The sequence below is a fragment of the Martes martes genome (genome assembly GCF_963455335.1).
Source record: "Martes martes genome assembly, chromosome: 6".
Taxonomy (NCBI): Eukaryota; Metazoa; Chordata; class Mammalia; order Carnivora; family Mustelidae; genus Martes; species Martes martes.
In genome coordinates, this window is record NC_137893.1 from 55,952,466 (window position 1) to 55,976,550 (window position 24,085).

General features: G+C 38.3%; 1 protein-coding gene across 1 annotated transcript in view; it reads right to left on the reverse strand.

Annotated features, from left to right (window-relative positions):
- Positions 1 to 295: 295 nt before the first annotated feature.
- Positions 296 to 24,085, reverse strand: part of ADGB (androglobin) — a 189,622-nt gene continuing 165,832 nt past the window's right edge. Inside the window, exons 33-38 of the mRNA XM_080806887.1 lie at positions 15,136 to 15,312; positions 13,629 to 13,731; positions 10,925 to 11,131; positions 5,740 to 5,830; positions 4,875 to 5,061; positions 296 to 754 (exon numbers count right to left, since the gene is read on the reverse strand). Of these exons, the coding sequence (XP_080663013.1) occupies positions 572 to 754; positions 4,875 to 5,061; positions 5,740 to 5,830; positions 10,925 to 11,131; positions 13,629 to 13,731; positions 15,136 to 15,312 (948 nt within the window). The 3' untranslated portion in view covers positions 296 to 571. The remainder of the gene's footprint in view (positions 755 to 4,874; positions 5,062 to 5,739; positions 5,831 to 10,924; positions 11,132 to 13,628; positions 13,732 to 15,135; positions 15,313 to 24,085) is intronic.

The window sequence follows — 24,085 nt, forward strand, 5'->3', positions numbered from 1 at the left end:
GAGTTCAAACACTTTGATTGAGCTTAACCCACAACAGCTCTCACCCAGTGAAGGACATTTCTGGAAGTTCAGCTTTTGGGGGGGGGGGGACACAAATCTGAAGCATATTTTAAAAATATTATAAAGTTACAATATTTTTTTATGGTTAGAAACAAAATTTCCTCTAAGGACCATAGTTATTTTTCTTATTGTTCAGTCTTCAAATGCAATCCTGTTAGCTCATTCATGATCTTGTTTAACTGCTTACCAAAAATGCAGCAATTCAGAGGGAAACACATCAATGTTACTGTATCTTAAATATTTTGAGGCACTTTTATTGAAATTAGAAAAATTGAAACTCTAATGGCTACTCAAATTAAAGTTTCCTGGGAGAAGCCAACAATTGAACATTAAAACGCAGGAAGGCATTCTAAGAAGGAAAACCTAAAACCTTGTCAGCAGGAAAGTTTATAGATCACAAAACAAGGAAAGAGAGAGACAGAGAGAGGAAGAAAAGAAGGGAGGAAAGAAAGGAGGAAGGAAAAGGGGGGTTTTCCTCTCCAGAAAAAGGCAAGTATTGGGCACCTGCTGGTTACTTCTTCTTTCCTTTCTTTTTTTTCTGTGTGTCTGGAGACCCCGTCTTCTCTGGCTCCACTGGACTTGTTGCCTCCTCCGCAGCCAGAGCTTCTAATCTTAGGCGCTCAGCTTCCAGCAACTTGTTTCTATACTCTTCCCGGATATCGAAGATCTTCTGTCGGGCTTCATCTAAAGAGTCCTATTCCAAAACAAAATCCTAAGCAATTAAGATTTACTAATAAAAGCTCATGGTCCCAGAAAAAAATTAAACAACAACAACAACAACAACAACAAAAAATCCCCTTATCCCTTCCTCATGCCAATAGATTTCTGTGGCAAATCACTGAAGAGAGACCAAAAAAAATTCGGTTATGGTCTCAAATGTTTATCAACACATGAAACATGAGAGAGCAACAAAGGGCACATGAGATTTTAACAAAATGGTGAATAAAAGCATCAGTAGGAGAAAGAGACAGAAAGGTGAAAAGACAGGCAAGAGTTCAAATATAATCTCTAGAAAACACACAGCTCAGAGCAACTCTCACCATAATTGTGCTAAGTAAGTTACTGTACTAGACCTGATGTACTGTACTAGTGAGTTACTTTTACTAGACCTGATGTACTGTACTAGTGAGTTACTTGTACTTGACCTGATGTACTGTACTAGTGAGTTACTTGTACTTGACCTGATGTACTGTACTAATGAGTTACTTTTACTAGACCTGATGTACTGTACTAGTGAGTTACTTTTACTAGACCTGATGTACTATACTAGTGAGTTACTTTTACTAGACCTGATGTACTACACTAGTGAGTTACTTTTACTAGACCTGATGTACTGTACTAGTGAGTTACTTGTACTTGACCTGATGTACTATACTAGTGAGTTACTTTTACTAGACCTGATGTACTATATTAGTAAGTTACTTGTACTAGACCTAATGAAATGTGTTTGACATGTATTTGAAGGACTTTCAAATACCATCACCCAGTTCACTGCTTATCTTTGTTATCGTCAGTTTGGCTCTCGTTCAAATTTAATTTTAAATGAGAGACCACATCTTGGTCCAATTCTTACTTACCCCTACCCTCTCCTCCTAGATCAACTGATTCACTTGGTTTTCTCCTACTTCACTAACTGCTCCTTGTCAGTTGCCTCTGCTGACGTCCCCTCTTCTCCTTTATTTCTTAATGAGGAAGTGGCCATGTCTTAAATCTTAGACTTCTTTCCTTGGTGGTTTTATCTAGCCCCATGGCTTTAAATTCCATTTCTACACTTATGGGTCCCCTACTTTTTTAATCTCCAGCCCAGATCTCGCTCCTAAATTCCAGAACCATATAGCTAACTTTTATTCAGGATCTCCACATGACTGTATTAGATATTTAAGAATGCCTTTTTTGGATACAATAGGTATATCCAAAAATGTCCCAAATTGAAATCCTTGTCTTTTCTTTCAAGCCATCAGATCCAACGGCAACTCAACCTGATCAGTTGTTTAGCCAAAAACCTTAGAGCATTTCTTGACTCTTTATTTTCTCTTATAGTATACCAGCAATCCATCAAGAAATCCTGATTCTGGTTTCAAAATATATATAATTAGATTTGTATTATAGTTTATATTTTCAAAAAGAAGGGTAATTTTCAAAGCTTAATGTCAGCTCCAGGCACCATCCTAAAAATGTTCACAAATAAAGCAGTGATATAACCAAGTCCCAATGTAGCTTTCCTAAGAAGCTTTGGCTTTCTCATTTCATTTGCATTTCTGATAGTATGAGCACAATCACGGTCCATCCTGTTGATTGTTTCCTGTTTCAAAAATGATATAATTTAAAAAAAAAGATTAATGAACTGATGCTAGCCAGAAGAGAAGCATCTAGAAATGACTGTTTTGTCTGCATTGCTAAATTCTTTGATAAATTTTCTGGTGGTAGAGATGGTGGTAGAGATTATGGAAGAGATGAATGTCAAAATGAGACTTTTTTTGAAGCTTTTGGTGAAAGAAAATTACTGTATCCACCACAATAAAATTGGCTTCGCTAAATCAATTGTGCAAGATGGTAGTAGTACCATATTAAAAAGAGAGAGAAAGTCATCTAAAGGATTTAGGATAAAGTAAGTTTAATATAGGTCAGTAATCTCTTGAGGATTGGTATCTTCTTCTCCCATCTGATAAGAAATGTGATACTGACAATGTTTCTATTAAGTTTGATTCAACCAAAACTAGGGTTTTTGTACCTCACACATCCTCTTCACATTCAAACTAAATTCTATAGAAGTTAAATTCTATAGAAGATAGATTTAAAGTGTGCACATATTTTATATAAACATATATGCTTATATATATTTTATATGATAAATAAATATTTATAATATTTATAAATAATATGTATAAAATAAACATACTTTTCCATATTAAATCAATAAACGAAAACACATATAGGGTGATTGCTTTAAAGAAAATAATAAGGCCAGGCATGGGCCTTCAGATATTGAGGGGTGCTAACTGTAAAAGGGTAGCCAGAGAAGATCTCTCTAATAAAGTGGCAATAGATACAAGATCTCAGAAAGTAAAGGTGTAAACCATTTGGCTCTCTAGAGGGAAGAATATTCCAGGACGAGGTTAAGAGCAAGTTAAAGGCCCCAGAGGTGGGAACATGTCTGGCTATTAGTGGAAAGGTGAAGTCAGTTTGGAAAAAAACAAAAGAAGCAAAGCAGATAGAATTATGGAGGAAAAAGATCAGAGAGGAAAGCGGGCACTAGATTATATAGATTATATAGAACTCTAGACACCATAATAAAGACTTCTTTTTCTTAATGAAATGTGAAGTCATTACAGGAGTGAAATTTTAGAGATGTACTATGTACTATGTACTATGCACTATGTACTATGCACTATGTACTATGATCACCACTAGTGCAACTCATAAAATATTTGCAGTTCTCCTCCAGGCATAAAGTAGCATAGCACTCTTAGTATTAGTCTTAGTTTCAGTCTGCTAGGGCTTTTGTTACAAAGTGCCACAAACTGGGTATCTTAAGGAACCGAAATTTATTGTTTCAGCATTAGTGATGCTAGAAATTTGAAATCAAGGTGTCCGCAAGGCTAAGTCCTTCACTGTCGTTTTATGTGACCATGTGACTAGCTTTGACCAGTGAAATGTGACTATGAAACATAAATGTGATGAGAAGGGCCCTCTGCTGACCTTCCCTGTACATGCAGCTAGAAGGAGAAATACTCTTCTATTGTTTTAATCCAGGAGTTGGTAAATGAAGGCCTGTGGAAAAATCTGGCTCATTGCCTATTTTACTAAATAAAGGTTTACTGGAACACACGTAGGCATTATCTTTGACTGAATTTGTATGAACAACAGCAGAGCTAAGTAGATACCACACATGACCTGCAAAGGCAAAAATATTTACTATCTGGTCCTTTACAGAAAACAAGTTTGCTAACCCCTGAATTAAGCCACTGAGACACTGATGCTGTTTGTTACCACAGGATAAAATCATTTTCCTGATGGTTACAATCATTTTGGTTTGAAGCAGTGACTCCATTGTAGAAGAACAAGATGGTAGCAGTGAGATCAGTCAGGAGGCTGCGGCGATAACTCTGAATAGAAGACACCAGTGGTTTGGACTAGGGTGGTAGGCATAGAGAGAAATAAAAGTGATTGAATTATAGATATATTTTCAAGGTGATGCTGACAAGTATTGATAATGGATTAGGTGAAAGAGGTGAGAGAAGTCAAGGATGTCGCTGAAATCTGTGCTCTGAGCATCTGAGAGAGTACAACTGCCCTTCCTGGGTGGGGAATATTGGTGCAGGTGATACGTTTGGGTTGATGTGAGAAAGAGGGCAAGAATGATAGAATCTGGATTGGCAGAGGTTGGCTGAAGACGCCTACTAGACAAGCAAGAGGATGTGCCAACTAGACATTATTCTAAGCCTTTCAGGGATTCCATGGAACAAATTGGGTTGATTATTTTGAGAGCTTTTCTGCTACCAGCTTAGAATTTGGCTGCCTTAAGTCTCTTAATACCATCTTCACCTAGCTCTCTTTACCTTCACACATATTTTGTTGTTGTCTTTCTCTCTCCTTCCTCCCATTTTTGCGGAGAGATCCTCAATACTGTATTTTGGAGGGTTTTAAGGAAATAAGTGAAATTTGGTGTGTTTCACCGATCCTCCATCTTTTCTGAGGAGTTGGGAACTAAACGCTTTCAAGACTGCTTTCCACCCAAGTCCTATATGATTCTATGATATCTTTTTAACATTATAAGAGAATGTGTCAATGGTACTCTGTGTGTTGAGACTCACCCGCATCTCCCCATACATCTCCAGGATTTTATCCTTTACTTTAAGCTGTTCCTCTTGGTCAATGTCTCGAACGCTGAGGACTCTGGTCCTATACTGGCGGAACTGATGAACCTCCTCTGCCTTTTGCATTGCCTGATGCTGGTTTAATTCCTCTGTTTGTAGCATAGGGTCATAGTCTATTGTTTTTCTATAAAAACATCAAAAGAGATGCATAACTCATTTTGGAATGCTGGAATTCAAATAATTTAAAATCATATGAGCAGTGAGGTGGTCTGAATCCAATCAAATGTTAGGAATAGAAAGGATGAACTTACTACTTTTTGATGGGCTATTCTCTGTTTGTTGAGTCACTAATATTTTAGGAAACAATTCTAGGAAAGTACAAGGAAAATCAGATGCTTCATCTGATGAAGTGTTCATGGAATTGGTGTTGAAAAGTATGAGGCTATTTGGAGGTTTTTCCTTTTTTAATTTATGCAGCTAAATAATGTTGAATATATTTTCAAACTTATAAGTATGCTTGAGTAACTCTCTCTCTCTGTTAATCCTACTGTCTGGTTCTTGATAAAATTAAATGTACTTAAATAATGCCAGCAGGCATAGTGGGAATTTTCTGCAGCTCAACTCACCTTAATCAACTTACAAATTAAATCTTTACAGAAAATATTCAAATGCTTTTATGATTGACTTAATCAAACATTTGTTAAATTTGAGGGGTAAAATCATGTACTCCTAAAAATTTGAATACACTGAAGTATATTAAGCATTTAAGTTCAAATTTTCAGTTGTTTAGCAACTGCTTATTCATGTATCCAAAATTCTGTGAACACAGATGCCTACATGAATCATGTTTATTAAAACTTACCGTACATACTGAGTTAAGTTTACACATTCTAGTGCTTTGCGAATAAGTCGTGGAGACATTTCCAAAATTGTTGGGGATCGTGAATGAGATCCTGTTAAAAAAATAAGTCCCAGGATTTCAAAAAAAGAATCAACACTGTCTATATGACTGTTATTTTAATTAAAAATAATATCTTCTGTTTAAAAAAACATTGATTGGACTTGTTAATATGATTTTAATGTGATTCAATGCAACTTTATTAAAATATATTTCGTATTTATCCTCTAGCTGGTGTTACTATACTTACAGTTACTTGAGGGAGATGGCAAAGTGAATATACTCTATAAGAAGAGTAACAGAATATTACCACGCTGGTAGTTAAATGGAGATGGAGACAAGAAGTAAAAATCATGCTGTATTTCATCATAAACAAATTAAATGACCCAATTTTAAAGTGCTTCATTTAGAGGTAAAAACCATCATAAACACCATCAGGGTGGGATATAAAAATAATTACAACACAGTAGTCTACTTTAAGAAACTTGCAGATCCAGTGGAGTAGGCAATATATAGCAGGCAAAACAGACAATCAAGTTAGCAGGAAATTTCTACTCCCGAAACGCATATGAACCCACAAGAACAAACTTAATAAGGAGATTTTAGAGACTAATATTAACCACTCAGACTTTACAGGACATTTAATTTCTTTTTAAAAAAATTATTGGAGTACGGGCACCTGGGTGGCTCAGTGGGTTGAAGCCTCTGCCTTCAGCTCAGGTCATGATCCCAGGGTCCTGGGATCGAGCCCCACATCTGGCTCTCTGCTCAGCAGGGAGCCTGCTTCCCCCTCTATCTCTGCCTGCCTCTCTGCCTGCTTGTGATCTCTCTCTGTGTCAAATAAATAAATAAAATCTTTAAAAAAATAATAAATAAAAAATAAAAAATTATTGGCATATAATTTACATGCCATAAATTCACCCATTTTAAAAGTGTAAGTTAATGCTTTTTCATATGTTTACAGAGTTGTGTGACCGGCACCAAAATCCAGTCTCAAAACATTTCCATTCTCCACGTAAAATCTCCTGTGCCTTCTACAGCCCTTCTTCATTCCGATCACAAGCCTAGGGCAGCCATTGATGTACTTTGTCCCTATAGATCTTTCTTGGATATTCCATATAACTAAGAGTGGTAAAATGACATCTAACTCTTTAAGAAACTGTCAAATCATAGTGTTTTGATTACTGTTAACTTTATAATAAATTCTGAAAACATGAAGTGAAGATCTTCCCCCTTGTTTCTTTATCAAAATTACTTTGGTCATTCCAGGTCTTTTGCATTTCCAAGTAAGTTTTGGGATCAGGTTGCTAAATTCTATAAAATGTCTACTAGAATTTTGATGGAGATTATACTGAATTTATAGATCAATTTGGGGAGAAATGCCATCTGACCAAATTGAGTCTTCTAGTCCAAAGCATGGACTGCCTCCTTTCTTTAGATTTTTAAAAATTTCCTTTAGTGACATTTTGTAGTTTTTGGTATACAGGTCTTACACTTTTATAAATTTATTTCCATACATTTATTACTGACATTACTGTGAATAAAATGGTCTTAATTTCCTTTTTTGATCACTCATTGATATTATGTAGAGATGAAAGTAATTTTTGTATATTAATCTTGTATCTTGTACTTTTTATTTAGTTATGTGCCTTCAGAGTTTTAACATGTCTTTTAATTAATTTTCGGTTTATTAGTGCTTTGGGGAAGAGGTTATGTTAAGTCCTCACTTTGCCATCAAGACATCTCACACCCACAGACTATTTAGTCTTACTTTTTACACGGGGTTGTGATCGCCTCCCACAATATTGGAAAGTGCTTAATTAGTAAGAATTTGTTAAAAGTGATCACTCATTCAGAAATTCAATCTAATATAAACCTTTAAAAAACATTTTAAACATGATGTACAAATTATTCATTTAAAAAAAAATACATGAAGACATGGTACATGTGAAATAAAAGAATATCCCAATTCAATTCTATGATGAAAACATCAATTCAATCATGTCTTTCATTTTATAATATAAAACATTCCTGAAGAATTAACATTTTATAATATGTTTTTCAGGAACCAGTAGCCAATAACTTTTCTTTTTTCATTGTGATGACTATAGGATCTTAGAGTTCTAAAGTTCATTTGCTTTTCTTATGAACATATCTACTTATGTTGGCTATATTTTTGGCATTTCAAACATGAGTTGATTTGATGAGACACTAACTCTGCTGACTTTGACTGGGAAGTAAATACTCACTGATTAATTAGATAGTTGTGTTTTCTTGCCTTCTGCCAGATAACATATATTTAAACAGAAGAGGGTGTGGGAAAGGGGCAGAGAAGTTTAACCTTCATGTTCTGGCTACTAAACTCTTTTGTGTCAGAATAGGGTCTGAGTGTATTATGACAGCCTTGTATGTTTCCAACAGACTAAGGGAGAAAACTTACTTCGTCATAGATAGTCTAAAAATCGCTGTTCAAGGCATAGTGATTGTGAAGCCTGTGGAAAAGATGTGGGAATAAAGACAAAGATCACCTGCAACGTTTGTAAAAAGCATTTTCTAGAGGCTCCCAGAGGTAAAGGGGAAGTGGAAAGCAATGTTTAGATTGTTGAACTTGACAATGGCTTAGGGGTGAAATCCATAGTAATATCATTTCCATGTGCCCTCTGGTACTATGAAGGAAATTGTTCTAAGTTACCTACTGTATGAAAATAGGAAGTAGCAAGAATAAGGTAGGTTTTTTTGTTTTGTTTTTAGAGATTTTATTTATTTATTAGAGAGAGAGAGAGAGAGAGAGCATGAGTGAGGTGAAGGGCAGAGGGAGAAGCAGACTCCATGCTGAGCAGGGAGCCCGATGTGGGACTAGATCCTAGAACTCTGGGGTCATGACCTGAGCCAAAGGCAGATCTTAACTAAACGAGCCATCCAGTCACCCAAGAATAACACAGTTTTGTGGGAATTACAAATTTCATTTGGAATAAAGAGACCAGATCATGCAAAGTTCTCCCAGGGTCTGTAATCTCTTACAGGTAATGCTTCTCCAAGAGCGAGGGCTAATATGGGGCACCAACAGCAGAGGTAAGAGCATCACATGGAGTTCCAGAGAACAGCTGGACAACCAGACCCATTGTTCTCAAGCAAGATTCCTTCTACAACCCCCGTACCCAAAGTCCATGGCCATGTTTCAGTGCTATAAGAGGTCCTGGAAACCAAACAGCACACCTTTTCTTAGAGGGAGAAGGGGTCGACTTTTCTTGATATTGTGTGAGTAAATTTATATTTTATTTTACATGTAATATAATATATATATAATATTATACATATATTATTTATATTCAATAAAAGTGATGATAAAACACATTTCAGAGTGTGTTGAAGACATTTTTGGTTGAGGACAGGCCACCTTGGCCTCAGTTCTCCATTTCCACTCACATTTACCTTTCCTTCCTGTTTCCTACCCCCTCCTTTCCATCCCAAAGTAGACTCTTACACAGTGCTGTGAACTTTAATAGAAAGGTCTAAAGACCGAAGGCCAAAAGTGTGAAGAAATGAAGAGCAGGAAAGCTGACACAGAAGCGGTCCCTCCCAACACACTGGTCTGGGGCTCTGCACAGAAAATGAATCTACACCATGATTAAGGGGACACACTGACCAAGGCTGGAGTGAAGAATCATGATTACATTCCATTTTTACAACTTAAAAAAATTATTTTGTTAGCATATAAACAAGTTGACCTCCAAATGTAATTAGATTTTCATTTCACAAGTCTTTAACCAAGTGTGAGGAAAAGTTTATGTTCCATTAGAGATCACAATATGTAGAATGAAAAGAACTAGGATTTGAGTCCTGATTCACACCACATTGTTTCAGCTTCCTGCCCTCACATGAGACATTTATCAATCAGTTAAATTTTGAGGCAGAGATAGCAGTATATGCTTTGTCTAGTTCACAGAGGCTCCAGTGAGATAATAGATACAAAACCACTCTACAAATTAAATATTAATATAGAATGATAGCTGTTATTCTAAATAAGTTTTAGTGTTACATCATGTATGTCATTATTTATTAAACGAGTGCCTACTTTCAAAATATTGGCTAAAAAATGGAATCTCCTACCGCAGTAAAAGAGCCCTTTGAATTTTGGAATTTTCCTCTTCCTTGTGGAACTCCTTCAAGGACATGGTTTAGCCATAAGCAGTTTTTAATTTAAAAATTCCCAGACTGGCTTAGCAATTTTGAGAAAAAAACCACTGTTGGTGTTCCTGAGGATGCGTCCTTTTGAAATATCTTTCTTACCTGCCTGGGTTCTGAACAAGTAGAGAAATAAAGATTAAGATTTTTGCTACTGATACAGGTATAATTGGAGAATGTAGCTTCATATGAGAGACAAACGGGCCACAGTCACAGAACGCGACAGCCAGCTGACGTCTGCCATTCACCTCACCACCATAGGTAGTGGTTCCAACTCAGGGACAAGCAAGGGACTCAGGATCCCCTATGGGCAGCCAGATTTATTGTTTCAACCACAGAGGACACTTAGTCCCTTAGCAATTTAGTCCCTTCATCCAGGAGTTGCTCAGAGGAAATCCTTCCTTAGGGAGACTGGCATGGAAAGACATATTTCTCTGTTAAAAACTTCCATAGAGGATTTACATTTATTTTAGTGAACAAATACGAGTCCCCACTATACAAAAATGAATGAAATCAGTGTGGCTTGTGCACCACTGAAAACTCTCCTCCAAAATTTTAGAATCCAAATATTTAAAATTTGTTATAAAAGGTAAAAAGAAAGTATACCATGAAGCCTATGATAGATTAAAAAAAAAAAAAAAAGGATCTGTGTTTGGTGACAATGGCATGTGTGGTCGCTGCAGTTTTATTTTTAGTGTTTGTAGGCACATGGAAGTGTACAAAAAATACACCTGCTATGTGTTTTTTGTTTTTTGTTTTGGTCCACTTCTACCTTTAAGTTAACTACTGAGCAATGAGGTCATTGAGCCAATTATCAACTCTGATAAGCAAAATGAAGACCTATGAATCCAAAATATGTATTTTTCTAGCTATATCCCTACACATAACATGTGTTTTGTCAGCGTCTTTCCAGAATTTTTACTGCCAAGAACATATTTTTCCTACAAACGAGAACACCACTTACTGATCTCCTTCCGCATGCTCTGCTCCTCCTTCCCTGCTGGGGACGTTCCTCCACTTTCGCTGCTCCCCGATTTGGAAAGATCCTTCAAGCCCTTCCCCATTTGCCACTTCTTCCACAGCATATTCCCTGACGATATGACATCTTTGTTATCGGAACTCACAGAACTCTTTGTGTCTGACTCTCTTGTGGCACTTGACAAAGTTTCAACTACAACACGACATGGGCGTTAGCCAAGATGAGCTTGTATTCTATAAAATCATATGCAGAAAGTAACGAGGGCTTGTGGGAACCAGGTTTGGAGCTGACTGGAAAGCTTTGCCACCTCTAACCAGAGCACTAGCAAAAATAATCACTGGTAGCCTCAGAAATTATTGTGGATGGCCCAGACCACCAATGTGTCTGGAAGCATACCTCAGGATACAAAGACATCACATAAAAATGGAGGCTTTGGGGAGGTGAGACATTGCAAGTGGAAATGGGATCTCTGAATGCTGGGACCACTGCTAGGGTGGGCCCTGGAGGAGGTAGCAACCTGCCTTGTATGGGAAATGTATGTGAATGGGGTTCTCTCTGGAGAGGAAGCCCTGTGTCTAGGCACTTGTCTAAAATCATCTTAAAATAGAGGTGAGAAGAGCTCTTGCTTGTGAAGTTTCAAAGCTGGGAAGTTTTTCCTTAATGCTACAATTCTACTCCCACTCTTCTAGATCTTTATGCCTGGGGGAGAAAAAACTGTGTAAAACCTATCACAACTTCCACATTATACAGACATTCTCCCCCCAACTTATCAATTGCAGATAATTTAATTAATGTTATATTCTGCTTTGAATAAAAGGTGATAATAGGTTAGTAATTGAAAGCATGGAGAAATGTTAAAATAAATACACATTTTAACATATTATTAAAATTGATGTACCCTTTGGACAAAATGGATAAAAAAATTAAAAATAAATTTATTTTAGGAAGCTTAACTTACATAAAATAAACAAATTTCTTCTAAAACACACCTTAATAATCTGACGAAAGAAGAGTTAGAAGAGCTTCATGGTGAGGGATGGAAAGTATATACTGTATTAGTCCAAATATATGAAGTTCAAGAACAGGCAAAATGGAAACAGGGTAATAGAGGTCAGACTAGTTGTTACTTTGAGGGAGAAAATGGCTGACAGAAGGGGAATGAGGAAGACTTTGGGGATGTTTAAGTGCTTTATATCTTGATAATGGTGGTTCCTGAGTGTGTACGGATATAAAAATTTGTCAAGTTGTACAGTGAATATTTGTGTCTTTACTGCGTGAATGTTGTAGGACAAGGTCAGCCTCCTCTGAGCCTTGCTCTCAACTAGGCCTCTCCTTGGTTTGTGAATTCTAGTTTAGGCAAAGAATATTGCTGGACTAATTTATCAAGAAATGCCCCCCATTCCCGCTTTGATATTCCAATCCAGCTCCTCTCTTCCCCCTACCCTCGATATCTAACCAAGTTTTCTGGGTAACTTTCCACCCACTCCGTACCTAGTCACTATAAAACCCCACTTGTCCCTGCTGTATTCAAAGCTGAATTCAATCTCTCTCTCTCCTACTGCAAGAGTCTTGACCCCTATTGCAATAGTCTTGAATAGTGTTCCTTGTCATTTTTAACAAGTGTCCTGTGCAACATTTTTCTTTTGCATATAACTTAATACATTTTTAAAAACAATAATAAACTCTAATAAAATAATAAAATTTAAAATAATGAGATGATAGAATCATAATAAAACCTATTCATTTTTGTATTCTCGATATGACATTAGACTTTAACACTTAGAAAAGTGAGTACTTTGGGAGTTAGAAATATTTCAAAACCTACTCTATCACTTTTTAGGTCTGTGACTTAGGAAGTTTGGTGACTCTCTGAGCATTGGTCTCTTTATCTGTACAAAGGAATAATAGTGTCTACCTCATAGCTGCCGTAGGTTAAAAGGAGATAAAAAGTTCTGTGAAGAGTACCCATCCCAGGAAACAAAATCAGGGTGATATTTGCTGTTTATACTCTTTATATAAAAAGTTAAGGGACATTTTCATTATAAAAATCATTGAATTGCATTCCTAAGAACATAAACATGGAAAAGCATGGTTGGGGATGTTAACGTCTTCAGCCTACCTGGGCATCCCAAGGAGGTTATAGATAGGGGCAGTGAAGGGTTAGTGAAGGTGCTCTGGCGTCATGGAGAGCTATCTGCAAGCTGGCCTGTCTCTGGGTATCTTGTGAATTTAGCAAATTGCAGAGTAAATCACTCTGGGCCTGTGTCCTTATTGGTAAGCCAGAAATCATATTATAGATTACAGATTATAGTGGATTCATGTGAGTGTTCCATGAAATAATTAGTATTTTCAGTTCTGGGCCCACAAGAATCACTCAATAAAAGCAGTTAGCTTTATCTTATTGTTATTATTCACAGCTATTGTTACTAGAAAGGTGCCAGATTAACAGTCGTGGGCCTGCCTTTAAGTTCACACACGGCTATCTTGACCTGGGCTTCACTCTTATTTCTGCTTTCATCTTTTCTTAAACGGAGAAAACCATATCTGCTTGGGGAGAAAGCAAACATCTGCTTGATTTAAAAAAAAAAAAAATCAGAATCTATTTTCCTATCCTGTAGAATCCTCTGTCTTTTAAGAGGTGCAAAGCACAGCTCCGTGCTCTGAGGGGGCTGGGGCAGGGCTCACTGACCTTCCTCCAGCGCTTTGGTTTGGCTCTCAGACACAGGCATGCTGTCCGCATCCGGTATTTTCTTAATGAACCGGCTGAGGTAATGCAGGCGAGCCTGGGAAGCCTGAAGAACAAACACCATCAATGAATGGCCCAGGCAACAACACTTCAAGGGTGCATGAAAGAAAGAGGAAAGTGAGAATAAATAGGGCAGTTTGAACTAGGCCAGCTCTTATTATCCAAAAAACTCAAATTCTAAGCCATCCATAATTCTGACAGTTCTTTCTGAGAGCTAACAAAGAAACAGTCTTAAAACGGATACACAAGGCATGCAGCCTTAGGTCCAGTTGCTCCCGAACCTTTTTCATCTGGCTTAATAACCCTGAGTAGGGACATGAAACACATATGAGTCATAATGGTTCACTACAGCGATGATTCTTACATAGAGTCGGGAGGGAGATGTGAAGTATGTATATTCCACAAGGGGCAGCACAGGCTTTTTATCCACGCAAGGCTGTTCAAAGTACATGAAAACCCATATTAAACATGCTTATGCTTTCTTACGTAGGAGTGTGAGGACAGACATGGATCCTGATGAGGGAACAGAAGGCAAGCTGAGGACAAAGCAGAACCTGACACCCCACACCTCCACACCCCCCCACCCCCGCCAATGGGATCTATGTGACATTCCTCAGGCACTTTCTGGCTGCCCTAAAACCAAGGAAAGGAAAAACAAATAGTTAATTGATCGAGATCACAATCCTGCAAGACCCAAGTCTCCCTCAGTTTACAAATGTGTCAGCAGTTTATAAGAACGAAGCACTTCTATCAATAGCCTAGCTTCCAGAAGGAAATGTAGATATGTGGTTATAAGCCTATTCACAGATACTTGAAGCAGGCAGAGTATAATGTTCCTCCAGGAAGCTTCCAACTATCTTCATGTTAATGCCTTGCTAGAGGGTAAAACAACCTAACTTGACAGTCGCAAGGCCTCTAGTATCCTGTGCGTCTTCTTTAACAACAAAAGTTCTTTCAGAAACCTCTCTTCTTCCTTACCTCTCCCAACCCCATAGTATACAGTCAGCCACCCCTCACAACCTTGGGCAGCAGCTCTTTCCGCCTATGGGTCCTGTCCCTGTGCTTCAATAAACCAACATTTTGCACCAAAGACGTCACAAGAATTCTTTCTTGGTCATTGGCTCCAGACCTCACCCCACTGAACCTCATGTATATTCCAAAACCACATCAATACAGCCCACACTGCGTAAAAGAACGAGGGAACCCACAGTTTGGGCCAATAAAGTGGCACCATCATGTGCTTGGCTTTTGTGAGTCATCCGGTATCAGCCATTCTGCACATTTCACAATGTGTTTAAATATGGTCTTAACATGTAGTTAGTGAGTGTCTAACAAAATTCCAGATACCGTTCCTAAAGGAAAGACTATGTGCTTTCACCGTCATGGCTCTCACTTCAAACCGGTGCCTAGGAATGGAGAGTTAAAGAACAACTTTTCCAACTCAAGTGACCTTGATAGCTCTTCCTGGCTCAGTCATCTCCCAGGCTTGCTTCATGGCTCGGATTTCGTCTGCTCGTTCTGTATCCTTTTTCACTTCAAAAAATTCTGCTTCATTGTGTTCTGTGACCAACCTCAAAATCCAGTAGGGTTTATTTGGGTCTTCTTGTTGAGGGTGAACAGTGGATATCTGATAAATAAAAACCTTCGGGTTAGGTATTGCCCTCCAGTCAAAAGGGTCTGGATTTTAGCTCGCGACCCATAATTTCACTATTAAGTATGTACCCAGGAGAAGTGAAAACACATGTTCACAAAAATACTTGGACAAAAAAATTCATTACAGCTTTATGCTCATAATAGCCAAAAAAAGGAGGAGACAATATAAATGTCTATCAATTGATGAATAGATAAACAAATTATCATATATTCATATCATTGAACACTACCTTAACAATAAAAAGTAATAAACTATTGAAGTATACCACAGTACAGATGGATCTTACAGATAGACATCATACTGAGATAAAGAAGCCGCGCGCAAAAGAATACAACTTGGGTGATTCATTTGTTTGAAATTCCAGAACAGGCAAAAACAGCTGCCTGGGGTGAGGTGTGAAGATGACAGAGTCCATTGCAAAGAGGTTTGAGGGAATCTCAAACCTTATGGAAATGATCTATACTTTATACCTTGATAGAGATGTAGATTACAGCATTGGATGCACTAGTCAAAATTCATTGAATTGTACAATTAATTTCACTGCATTTCACTAAACACAAATTTTATCTAAAATTGTAAAGAAAAAAATTCTAAATTACATTTAGAGTTATGTGGCACCTCTTTACAAAAATTAGGGTAGGGATAGTTGATCATGCCAGGTGTGGATACACTGGATAAATGAAAGTATCATTTTGATATCTTCTAGGATTATTTTCATTTTTATAAGCCATAAACTGGGAGCAGATTGATTTAGGACTTGAAATATCTGGATGAGTGACGTTCATTGGTGACAATCTGGTAGGGAGAGAGATTTGAATCTAATGTGGTTACTAGCACTTTACACATGATTGAGACAATTGTCAATTATTCATGTTGAATAATGCAGATGGGGAAGCAGGGATCGGTAGGGCCACTGAATAAAGTTGTTGTGGGCAGTTTGGTTTCAATGTTACCAAAAAGATCTCCTTGCTTTCTATAATATTCCTCTAATATTCTGATGAGAACTTAAATCTCACAATTGGAAATTCTTTTCTCTCTTACTTTTACAACACGGTACAAAAGATTTTATCATCTTTTATATTGTTTGATAAATGAGTTAATCAGAAACTCTGGGATCAGGAAAGGGAGTATGATGAAGGACTAGGGGGGCACTGTAAGAGTTTATGGATTGAGTTAAGCTTATCTGTTTTAAATTTCAATTTGTTTTAAATTTCAATAATTTATTTTGTTGATGGTAAGAATATTTTTTCAGTGCATTCAAATAATTGATTTCTTAACACTAAATGACAAACTGGAGCTACAGCTAGAAAAGTTAACACACAACATTATCTTGTTCAAGAGGAACAAAATACTTTCTTGAAACCACTTCACCTATATTTTCTAACAAAACAATGTTAAAATAACCTAATTTTAAAAAGAAAACTGTATCTGGTCCTTTCAAAAGTAATAATCCCTTGGTAGAGAAACTTCTCTTTTTCTGTATCCATTTAGATATTACAATAAAAGTAGCATTTGGATTGTAAAATGTAGCTAGTGAAAACATAAGTGATGTAAATTTAAGAAGAAATTAGCTTTTCCACATGAAATAAAATCAATGATCAAAGAAATTCAACATGATTATGGTAATTAAAGTAAAAATACAAAGTATAATATAATAGTTTTCAGTTTCTTTCCTTTTTTTTAATATATATATATTTTTTTTAATTTTCATAAACATATAATGTATTTTTATCCCCAGGGGTACAGGTCTGTGAATCGTCAGGTTTACACATTTCACAGCACTCATCATAGCCCACACCCTCCCCAATGTCCATTTCCCCACCACCCTCTCCCGTCCCCCCTCCCCCCCGCAACCCTCAGTCTGTTTCTTGAGATTGAGTCTTTTATGGTTTGTCTCCCTCCCAATCCCATCTTTTCATTTTTTCTTTTCCTACCTCCCCCCAAGCCCCCTCATTGCATCTCCACTTCCTCATATCAAAGAGATCATATGATAGTTGTCTTTCTCCGATTGACTTATTTCGCTGAGCATGATACCCTCTAGTTCCATCCACGTCATCGCAAATGGCAAGATTTCATGTCTTTTGATGGCTGCATAGTATTCCATTGTGTATATATACCACATCTTCTTTATCCATTCACCTGTTGATGGACATCTAGGCTCTTTCCAAAGTTTGGCTATTGTGGACATTGCTGCTATAAACATTCGGGTGCACGTGCCCCTTCGGAGCACCACGTTTGTATCTTTAGGATATATACCCAGGAGTGCAATTGCTGGGTCGTAGGGTAGCTCTATTTTCAGGTTTTTGAGGAACCTCCACACTGTTTTCCAGAGTGGTTGCACCAGCTTGCATTCCCACCAGCAGTGTAGGAGGGTTCCCCTCTCTCCGCATCCTCGCCAGCATCTGTCATTTCTTGACTTGTTAATTTTAGCCATTCTGACTGGTGTGAGGTGGTATCTCGTTGTGGTTTTGATTTGTATTTCCCTGATGCCGAGTGATGTGGAGCATTTTTTCATGTGTCTGTTGGCCATCTGGATGTCTTCTTTGCAGAAATGTCTGTTCATGTCCTCTGCCCATTTCTTGACTGGATTATTTGTTCTTTGGGTATTGAGTTTGATAAGCTCTTTATAGATTTTGGATACTAGCCCTTTATCTGATATGTCGTTTGCAAATATCTTCTCCCATTCTGTCAGTTGTCTTTTGGTTTTGTTAACTGTTTCCTTGGCTGTGCAAAAGCTTTTGATCTTGATGAAATCCCAATAGTTCATTTTTGCTCTTGTTTCTGTTGCCTTTGGCGATGTTCCTAGGAAGAAGTTGCTGCGGTTGAGGTCAAAGAGGTTGCTGCCTGCATTGTCCTCAAGGATTTTGATAGATTCCTTTCGCACATTGAGGTCCTTCATCCATTTTGAGTCTATTTTCGTGTGTGGTGTAAGGAAATGGTCCAGCTTCATTTTTCTGCATGTGGCTGTCCAATTTTCCCAGCACCATTTGTTGAAGAGGCTGTCTTTTTTCCATTGGATATTCTTTCCTGCTTTGTCGAAGATTAGTTGACCATAGAGTTGAGGGTCTATTTCTGGGCTCTCTATTCTGTTCCATTGGTCGATATGTCTGTTTTTGTGCCAGTACCATACTGTCTTGATGATGACAGCTTTGTAGTAGAGCTTGAAGTCTGGAATTGTGATGCCACCGACTTTGGCTTTCTTTTTCAATATTCCTTTGGCTATTCGAGGTCTTTTCTGGTTCCATATAAATTTTAGGATTACTTGTTCTATTTCTTTAAAAAAAATGGATGGGATTTTGATAGGGATTGCATTAAATGTGTAGATTGCTTTAGGTAGAATAGACATTTTCACAATATTTGTTCTTCCAATCCATGAGCATGGAATATTTTTCCATTTCTTTGTGTCTTCCTCAATTTCTTTCATGAGTACTTTATAGTTTTCTGCGTATAGATTCTTTGCCTCTTTGGTTAGATTTATTCCTAGGTATCTTATGGTTTTGGGTACGATTGTAAATGGGACTGACTCCTCAATTTCTCTTTCTTCTGTCTTGTTGTTAGTGTAAAGAAATGCGACTGATTTCTGTGCATTGACTTTATATCCTGACACTTTACTGAATTCCTGTATAAGTTCTAGCAGTTTTGGAGTGGAGCCTTTTGGGTTTTCCACATATAGTATCATATCATCTGCAAAGAGTGATAGTTTGACTTCTTCTTTGCCGATTTGGATGCCTTTAATTTCTTTTTGTTGTCTGATTGCTGAGGCTAGGACTTCTAGTACTATATTGAACAGCAGTGGTGATAACGAACATCCTTGCCGTGTTCCTGACCTTAGCGGAAAAGCTTTCAGTTTTTCTCCATTGAGAATGATATTTGCGTGGGTTTTTCATAGATGGCTTTGATAATATTGAGGTATGTGCCTTCTATCCCTACACTTTGAAGAGTTTTAATCAGGAAGGGATGCTGTACTTTGTCAAATGCTTTTTCAGCATCTATTGAGAGTATCATATGGTTCTTACTCTTTCTTTTATTAATGTATTGTATTACATTGATGGATTTGCGGATGTTGAACCAACCTTGCAGCCCTGGAATAAATCCCACTTGGTTGTGGTGAATAATCCTTTTAATGTACTGTTGGATCCTATTGGCCAGTATTTTGGTGAGAATTTTCGCATCTGTGTTCATCAAGGATATTGGTCTGTAATTCTCTTTTTTGGTGGGATCCTTGTCTGGTTTTGGGATCAAGGTGATGCTGGCCTCATAGAATGAGTTTGGAAGTTTTCCTTCCATTTCTATTTTCTGGAACAGTTTCAGGAGAATAGGAATTAATTCTTCTTTAAATGTTTGGTAGAATTCCCCTGGGAAGCCGTCTGGTCCTGGACTTTTGTTTGTTTCGAGATTTTTGATGACTGTTTCAATCTCCTTACTGGTTATGGGTCTGTTCAGGTTATCTATTTCTTCCTGGTTCAGTTGTGGTAGTTTATACATCTCTAGAAATGTATCCATTTCTTCCAGATTGTCAAATTTGTTGGCGTAGAGTTGCTCGTAGTATGTTCTCATAACTGTTTGTATTTCTTTGGTGTTGGTTGTGATCTCTCCTCTTTCATTCATGATTTTATTTATTTTCGTCCTTTCTCTTTTCTTTTTGATAAGTCTGGCCAGGGGCTTATCAATCTTATTAATTCTTTCAAAGAACCAGCTCCTAGTTTTGTTGATTTGTTCTATTGTTTTTTTTAGTTTCTATTTCATTGATTTCTGCTCTGATCTTTATGATTTCTCTTCTCCAGCTGGGTTTAGGCTTTCTTTGTTGTTCTCTCTCCAGCTCCTTTAGGTGTAGGGTTAGGTTGGGTATTTGAGACCTTTCTTGTTTCTTGAGAAAGGCTTGCACCGCTATATATTTTCCTCTCAGGACTGCCTTTGTTGTGTCCCACAGATTTTGAACTGTTGTGTTTTCATTATCATTTGTTTCCATGAATTTTTTCAATTCTTCTTTAATTTCCTGGTTGACCCATTCATTTTTTAGAAGGATGCTGTTTAGTCTCCATGTATTTGCGTTCTTTCCAAATTTCCTCTTCTGATTGAGTTCGAGCTTCAGAGCATTGTGGTCTGAAAATATGCAGGGAATGATCTCAATCTTTTGGTACCAACTGAGACCTGATTTATGACCCAGGATGTGGTCTATTCTGGAGAATGTTCCATGTGCACTAGAGAAGAATGTATATTCTGTTGCTTTGGGGTGGAATGTTCTGAATATATCTGTGATGTCCATCTGGTCCAGTGTGTCATTTAAGGCCTTTATTTCCTTGTTGATCTTTTGCTTAGATGATCTGTCCATTTCAGTGAGGGGAGTGTTAAAGTCCCCTGCTATTATTGTATTACTGTTGATGTATTTCTTTGATTTTGTTATTAATTGGTTTATATAGTGGGCTGCTCCCATGTTAGGGGCATAGATATTTAAGATTGTTAGATCTTCTTGTTGGACAGACCCTTTGAGTATGATACAGTGTCCTTCCTCATCTCTTATTATAGTCTTTGGCTTAAAATCTAATTGGTCTGGTATAAGGATTGCCACCCCAGCTTTCTTCTGATGTCCATTAGCATGGTACATTGTTTTCCACCCCCTCACTTTAAATCTGGAGGTGTCTTCGGGTCTAAAATGAGTTTCTCGTAGGCAGCATATTGATGGGTTTTGTTTTTTTATCCATTCTGATACCCTGTGTCTTTTGATTGGGGCATTTGGCCCATTAACATTCAGGGTAACTATTGAGAGATATGAATTTAGTGCCATTGTATTGCGTGTAAGGTGACTGTTACTGTATATTGTCTCTGTTTGTTTCTGATCTACTACTTTTAGGGTCTCTCTTTGCTTAGAGGAGCCCTTTCAATATTTCCTGTAGAGCTGGTTTGGTGTTTGCAAATTCTTTCAGCTTTTGTTTGTCCTGGAAGCTCTTTATCTCTCCTTCTATTTTCAATGATAGCCTAGCCGGATATAGTATTCTTGGCTGCATGTTTTTCTCATTTAGTGCTCTGAATATATCATGCCAGTTCTTTCTGGCCTGCCAGGTCTCTGTGGATAGGTCCGCTGCCAATCTAATGTTTTTACCCTTGTATGTTACAGACTTCTTTTCCCGGGCTGCTTTCAGGATTTTCTCTTTGTCGCTAAGACTTGTAAATTTTACTATCAGGTGACGAGGTGTGGACCTATTTTTATTGATTTTGAGGGGCGTTCTTAGCATCTCCTGGATTTTGATGTTTGTTCCCTTTGCCATATTAGGGAAATTCTCTCCAAATAATTGTCTCCAATATACCTTCCGCTCCCCTCTCTCTTTCTTCTTCTTCTGGAATCCCAATTATTCTAATGTTGTGTCGTCTTATGGTGTCACTTATCTCTCGAATTCTCTCCTCGTGGTCCAGTATTTGTTTGTCTCTCTTTTGCTCAGCTTCTTTATTCTCTGTCATTTGGTCTTCTATGTCACTAATTCTTTCTTCTGCCTCATTTATCCTGGCAGTGAGAGCTTCCATTTTTGATTGCACCTCATGAATAGCTTTTTTGATTTCAACTTGGTTAGATTTTAGTTCTTTTATTTCTCCAGAAAGGGCTTTTATCTCTCCAGAGAGGGTTTCTCTAATTTCTTCCATCCCTTTTTCGAGCCCGGCTAGAACCTTGAGAATTGTCATTCTGGACTCTAGATCTGTCATGTTACCAATGTCCGTATTGATTAGGTCTCCAGCCTTCGGTACGGCCTCTTGTTCTTTTTTTTGAGGTGAGTTTTTCCGCCTTGTCATTTTGTCCAGATAAGATTTGTTTTCTCCTGCTGTGGAATTCCGCTGTTCTTGGTGACTGAAGTTGGTTTTGGATGGGTTTCTTGTTGATCTTCTGGGGGAGGGGCCTGTTGTAGTGATTCTCAAGTGTCTTTGCCGCAGGCGGAACTGCACCGCCCTTGCCAGGGGCCGGGCTAAGTAATCCGCTCGGGTTTGCTTTCGGGAGCTTTTGTTCCCTGAGCGCTTTCCGTAGAGTTCTGGAGGACGGGAATGAAGATGGCGGCCTCCCAATCTCTCGGCCCGGAGGAGCCGAGAGCTTGGGGTTCCGCTCCTCAGTGCGCTCTCAGAGCAAAGCGCCCAACAGCCCTGCCTCCCTGGCTTGCGGTCGCGCCGCGAGGAAAGCAGTCAATTGCTGGAGCTGGAGAAAAGCGCCGGGTCGCTTTCATCTCTGTGGCCTCCGGCCGCGCTCCGAGCCCACCCAGCCTGCGACCGGCACAAGGTAACCCCGAGCTTAGAGCTCACTCCTCGGCTTTGTCGCTGTAGCTGGCTTCCCCGCTCTAATACCTGTGAGCTCTGTGGCACTCAGACACCCCCCAGTTCTTCTGTGACCCCACGGGACCTGGGGTTATGCTGACCCCGCCTGGGTTTCCCCCCAGTTTAGCCTCTGGAGCGATGTCTCCCAATGGAGCCGACTTTTAAAGGTCCTGATTTTGTGCTCCGTCACTCCGCCGCTTGCCGGGTGCCGGCCCCTCCCCCCGGGGTCTATCTTCCCGTCGCTTTGGATTCACTTCTCCGCAGGTCCTACCTTTCAGAAAGTGATCGATTTTTTGTTTCTGGAATTGTTGCTCTTCTTCTCTTCGATTTCCTGTTGGATTTGTAGGTGTTCACAATGGTTAGATAAGCTGTCTAGCTGATCTCCTGCTACCCAATGTCGTCTCAGCCTGCTACTTCTCCGCCATCTTGACTCCTCCCCCTAGTTTTCAGTTTCTTGTTTGGCACATGTATTAATACATTTTAAAACATGAAAAGATAAAACACCAAGGTCTACCAAACAACTGGCACAATATTAAGATTCCAAAACTTAGTTATTAATATCCTAAAAACCCAATTCCGATATGAATTCTGTAACCAAGAATACATTTGGTGCTATGTAAACTGATCCAAACACCATCTTTTTCAGTATTCCCCAGAATTCAGGAACATTTCAAAGTTAACTCAGGATGAATCCCACAATTCCTTATTAAATGGTGGATTTTCTGAACAAGCTTCTCATTTTTGATTGTATATGTGCACATTTGTCACAATTTCAAAAAGAATGGAAGGCCACCAAACATGTTAGTTTTTTTTTTTGTTTTTTTTTTTTTAATTCTATTTATTTATTTGACAGAGAAAGAGAGATCACAAGTAGGCAGAGAGGCAGGGGGAAGCAGGCTCCCCGCTGAGCAGAGAGCCCGACGCGGGGCTCGATCCCAGGACCCTGAGATCATGACCTGAGCCGAAGGCAGTGGCTTATCCCACTGAGCCACCCAGGTGCCCCAAACATGTTAGTTTTTAGTTTTATCCAGTCATTAATTTTCTGTAGAATTACTTTTTCTTGACTTAATATTTTTGCAGGATTTTTCATTTTTTCATTTCCTTATTTATTTTGTTATGTTAGTTACCATACAGTACATCATTAATTTTTGATGTAGTGTTCTGTGATTCATTATTTGCATATAACACCCACTGCTCCATGCAGTCTGTGCCCTCCTTAATACCCACCATCAGGCTAACCCATCTCCCTACACCCTCCCCTCTAAAACCCTCACTTTGTTCCTTGAAGTCCATAGTCTCTCATGGTTCATCCCCCACTCCGATTACCCCCCCTTCATTTTTCCCTTCCTTCTCCTAATGTCCTCCATGCTATTCTTTATTTTCCACAAATAAGTGAAACCATATGATAATTGACTTTATCTGCTTGATTTATTTACTTATCATAATCTCCAAT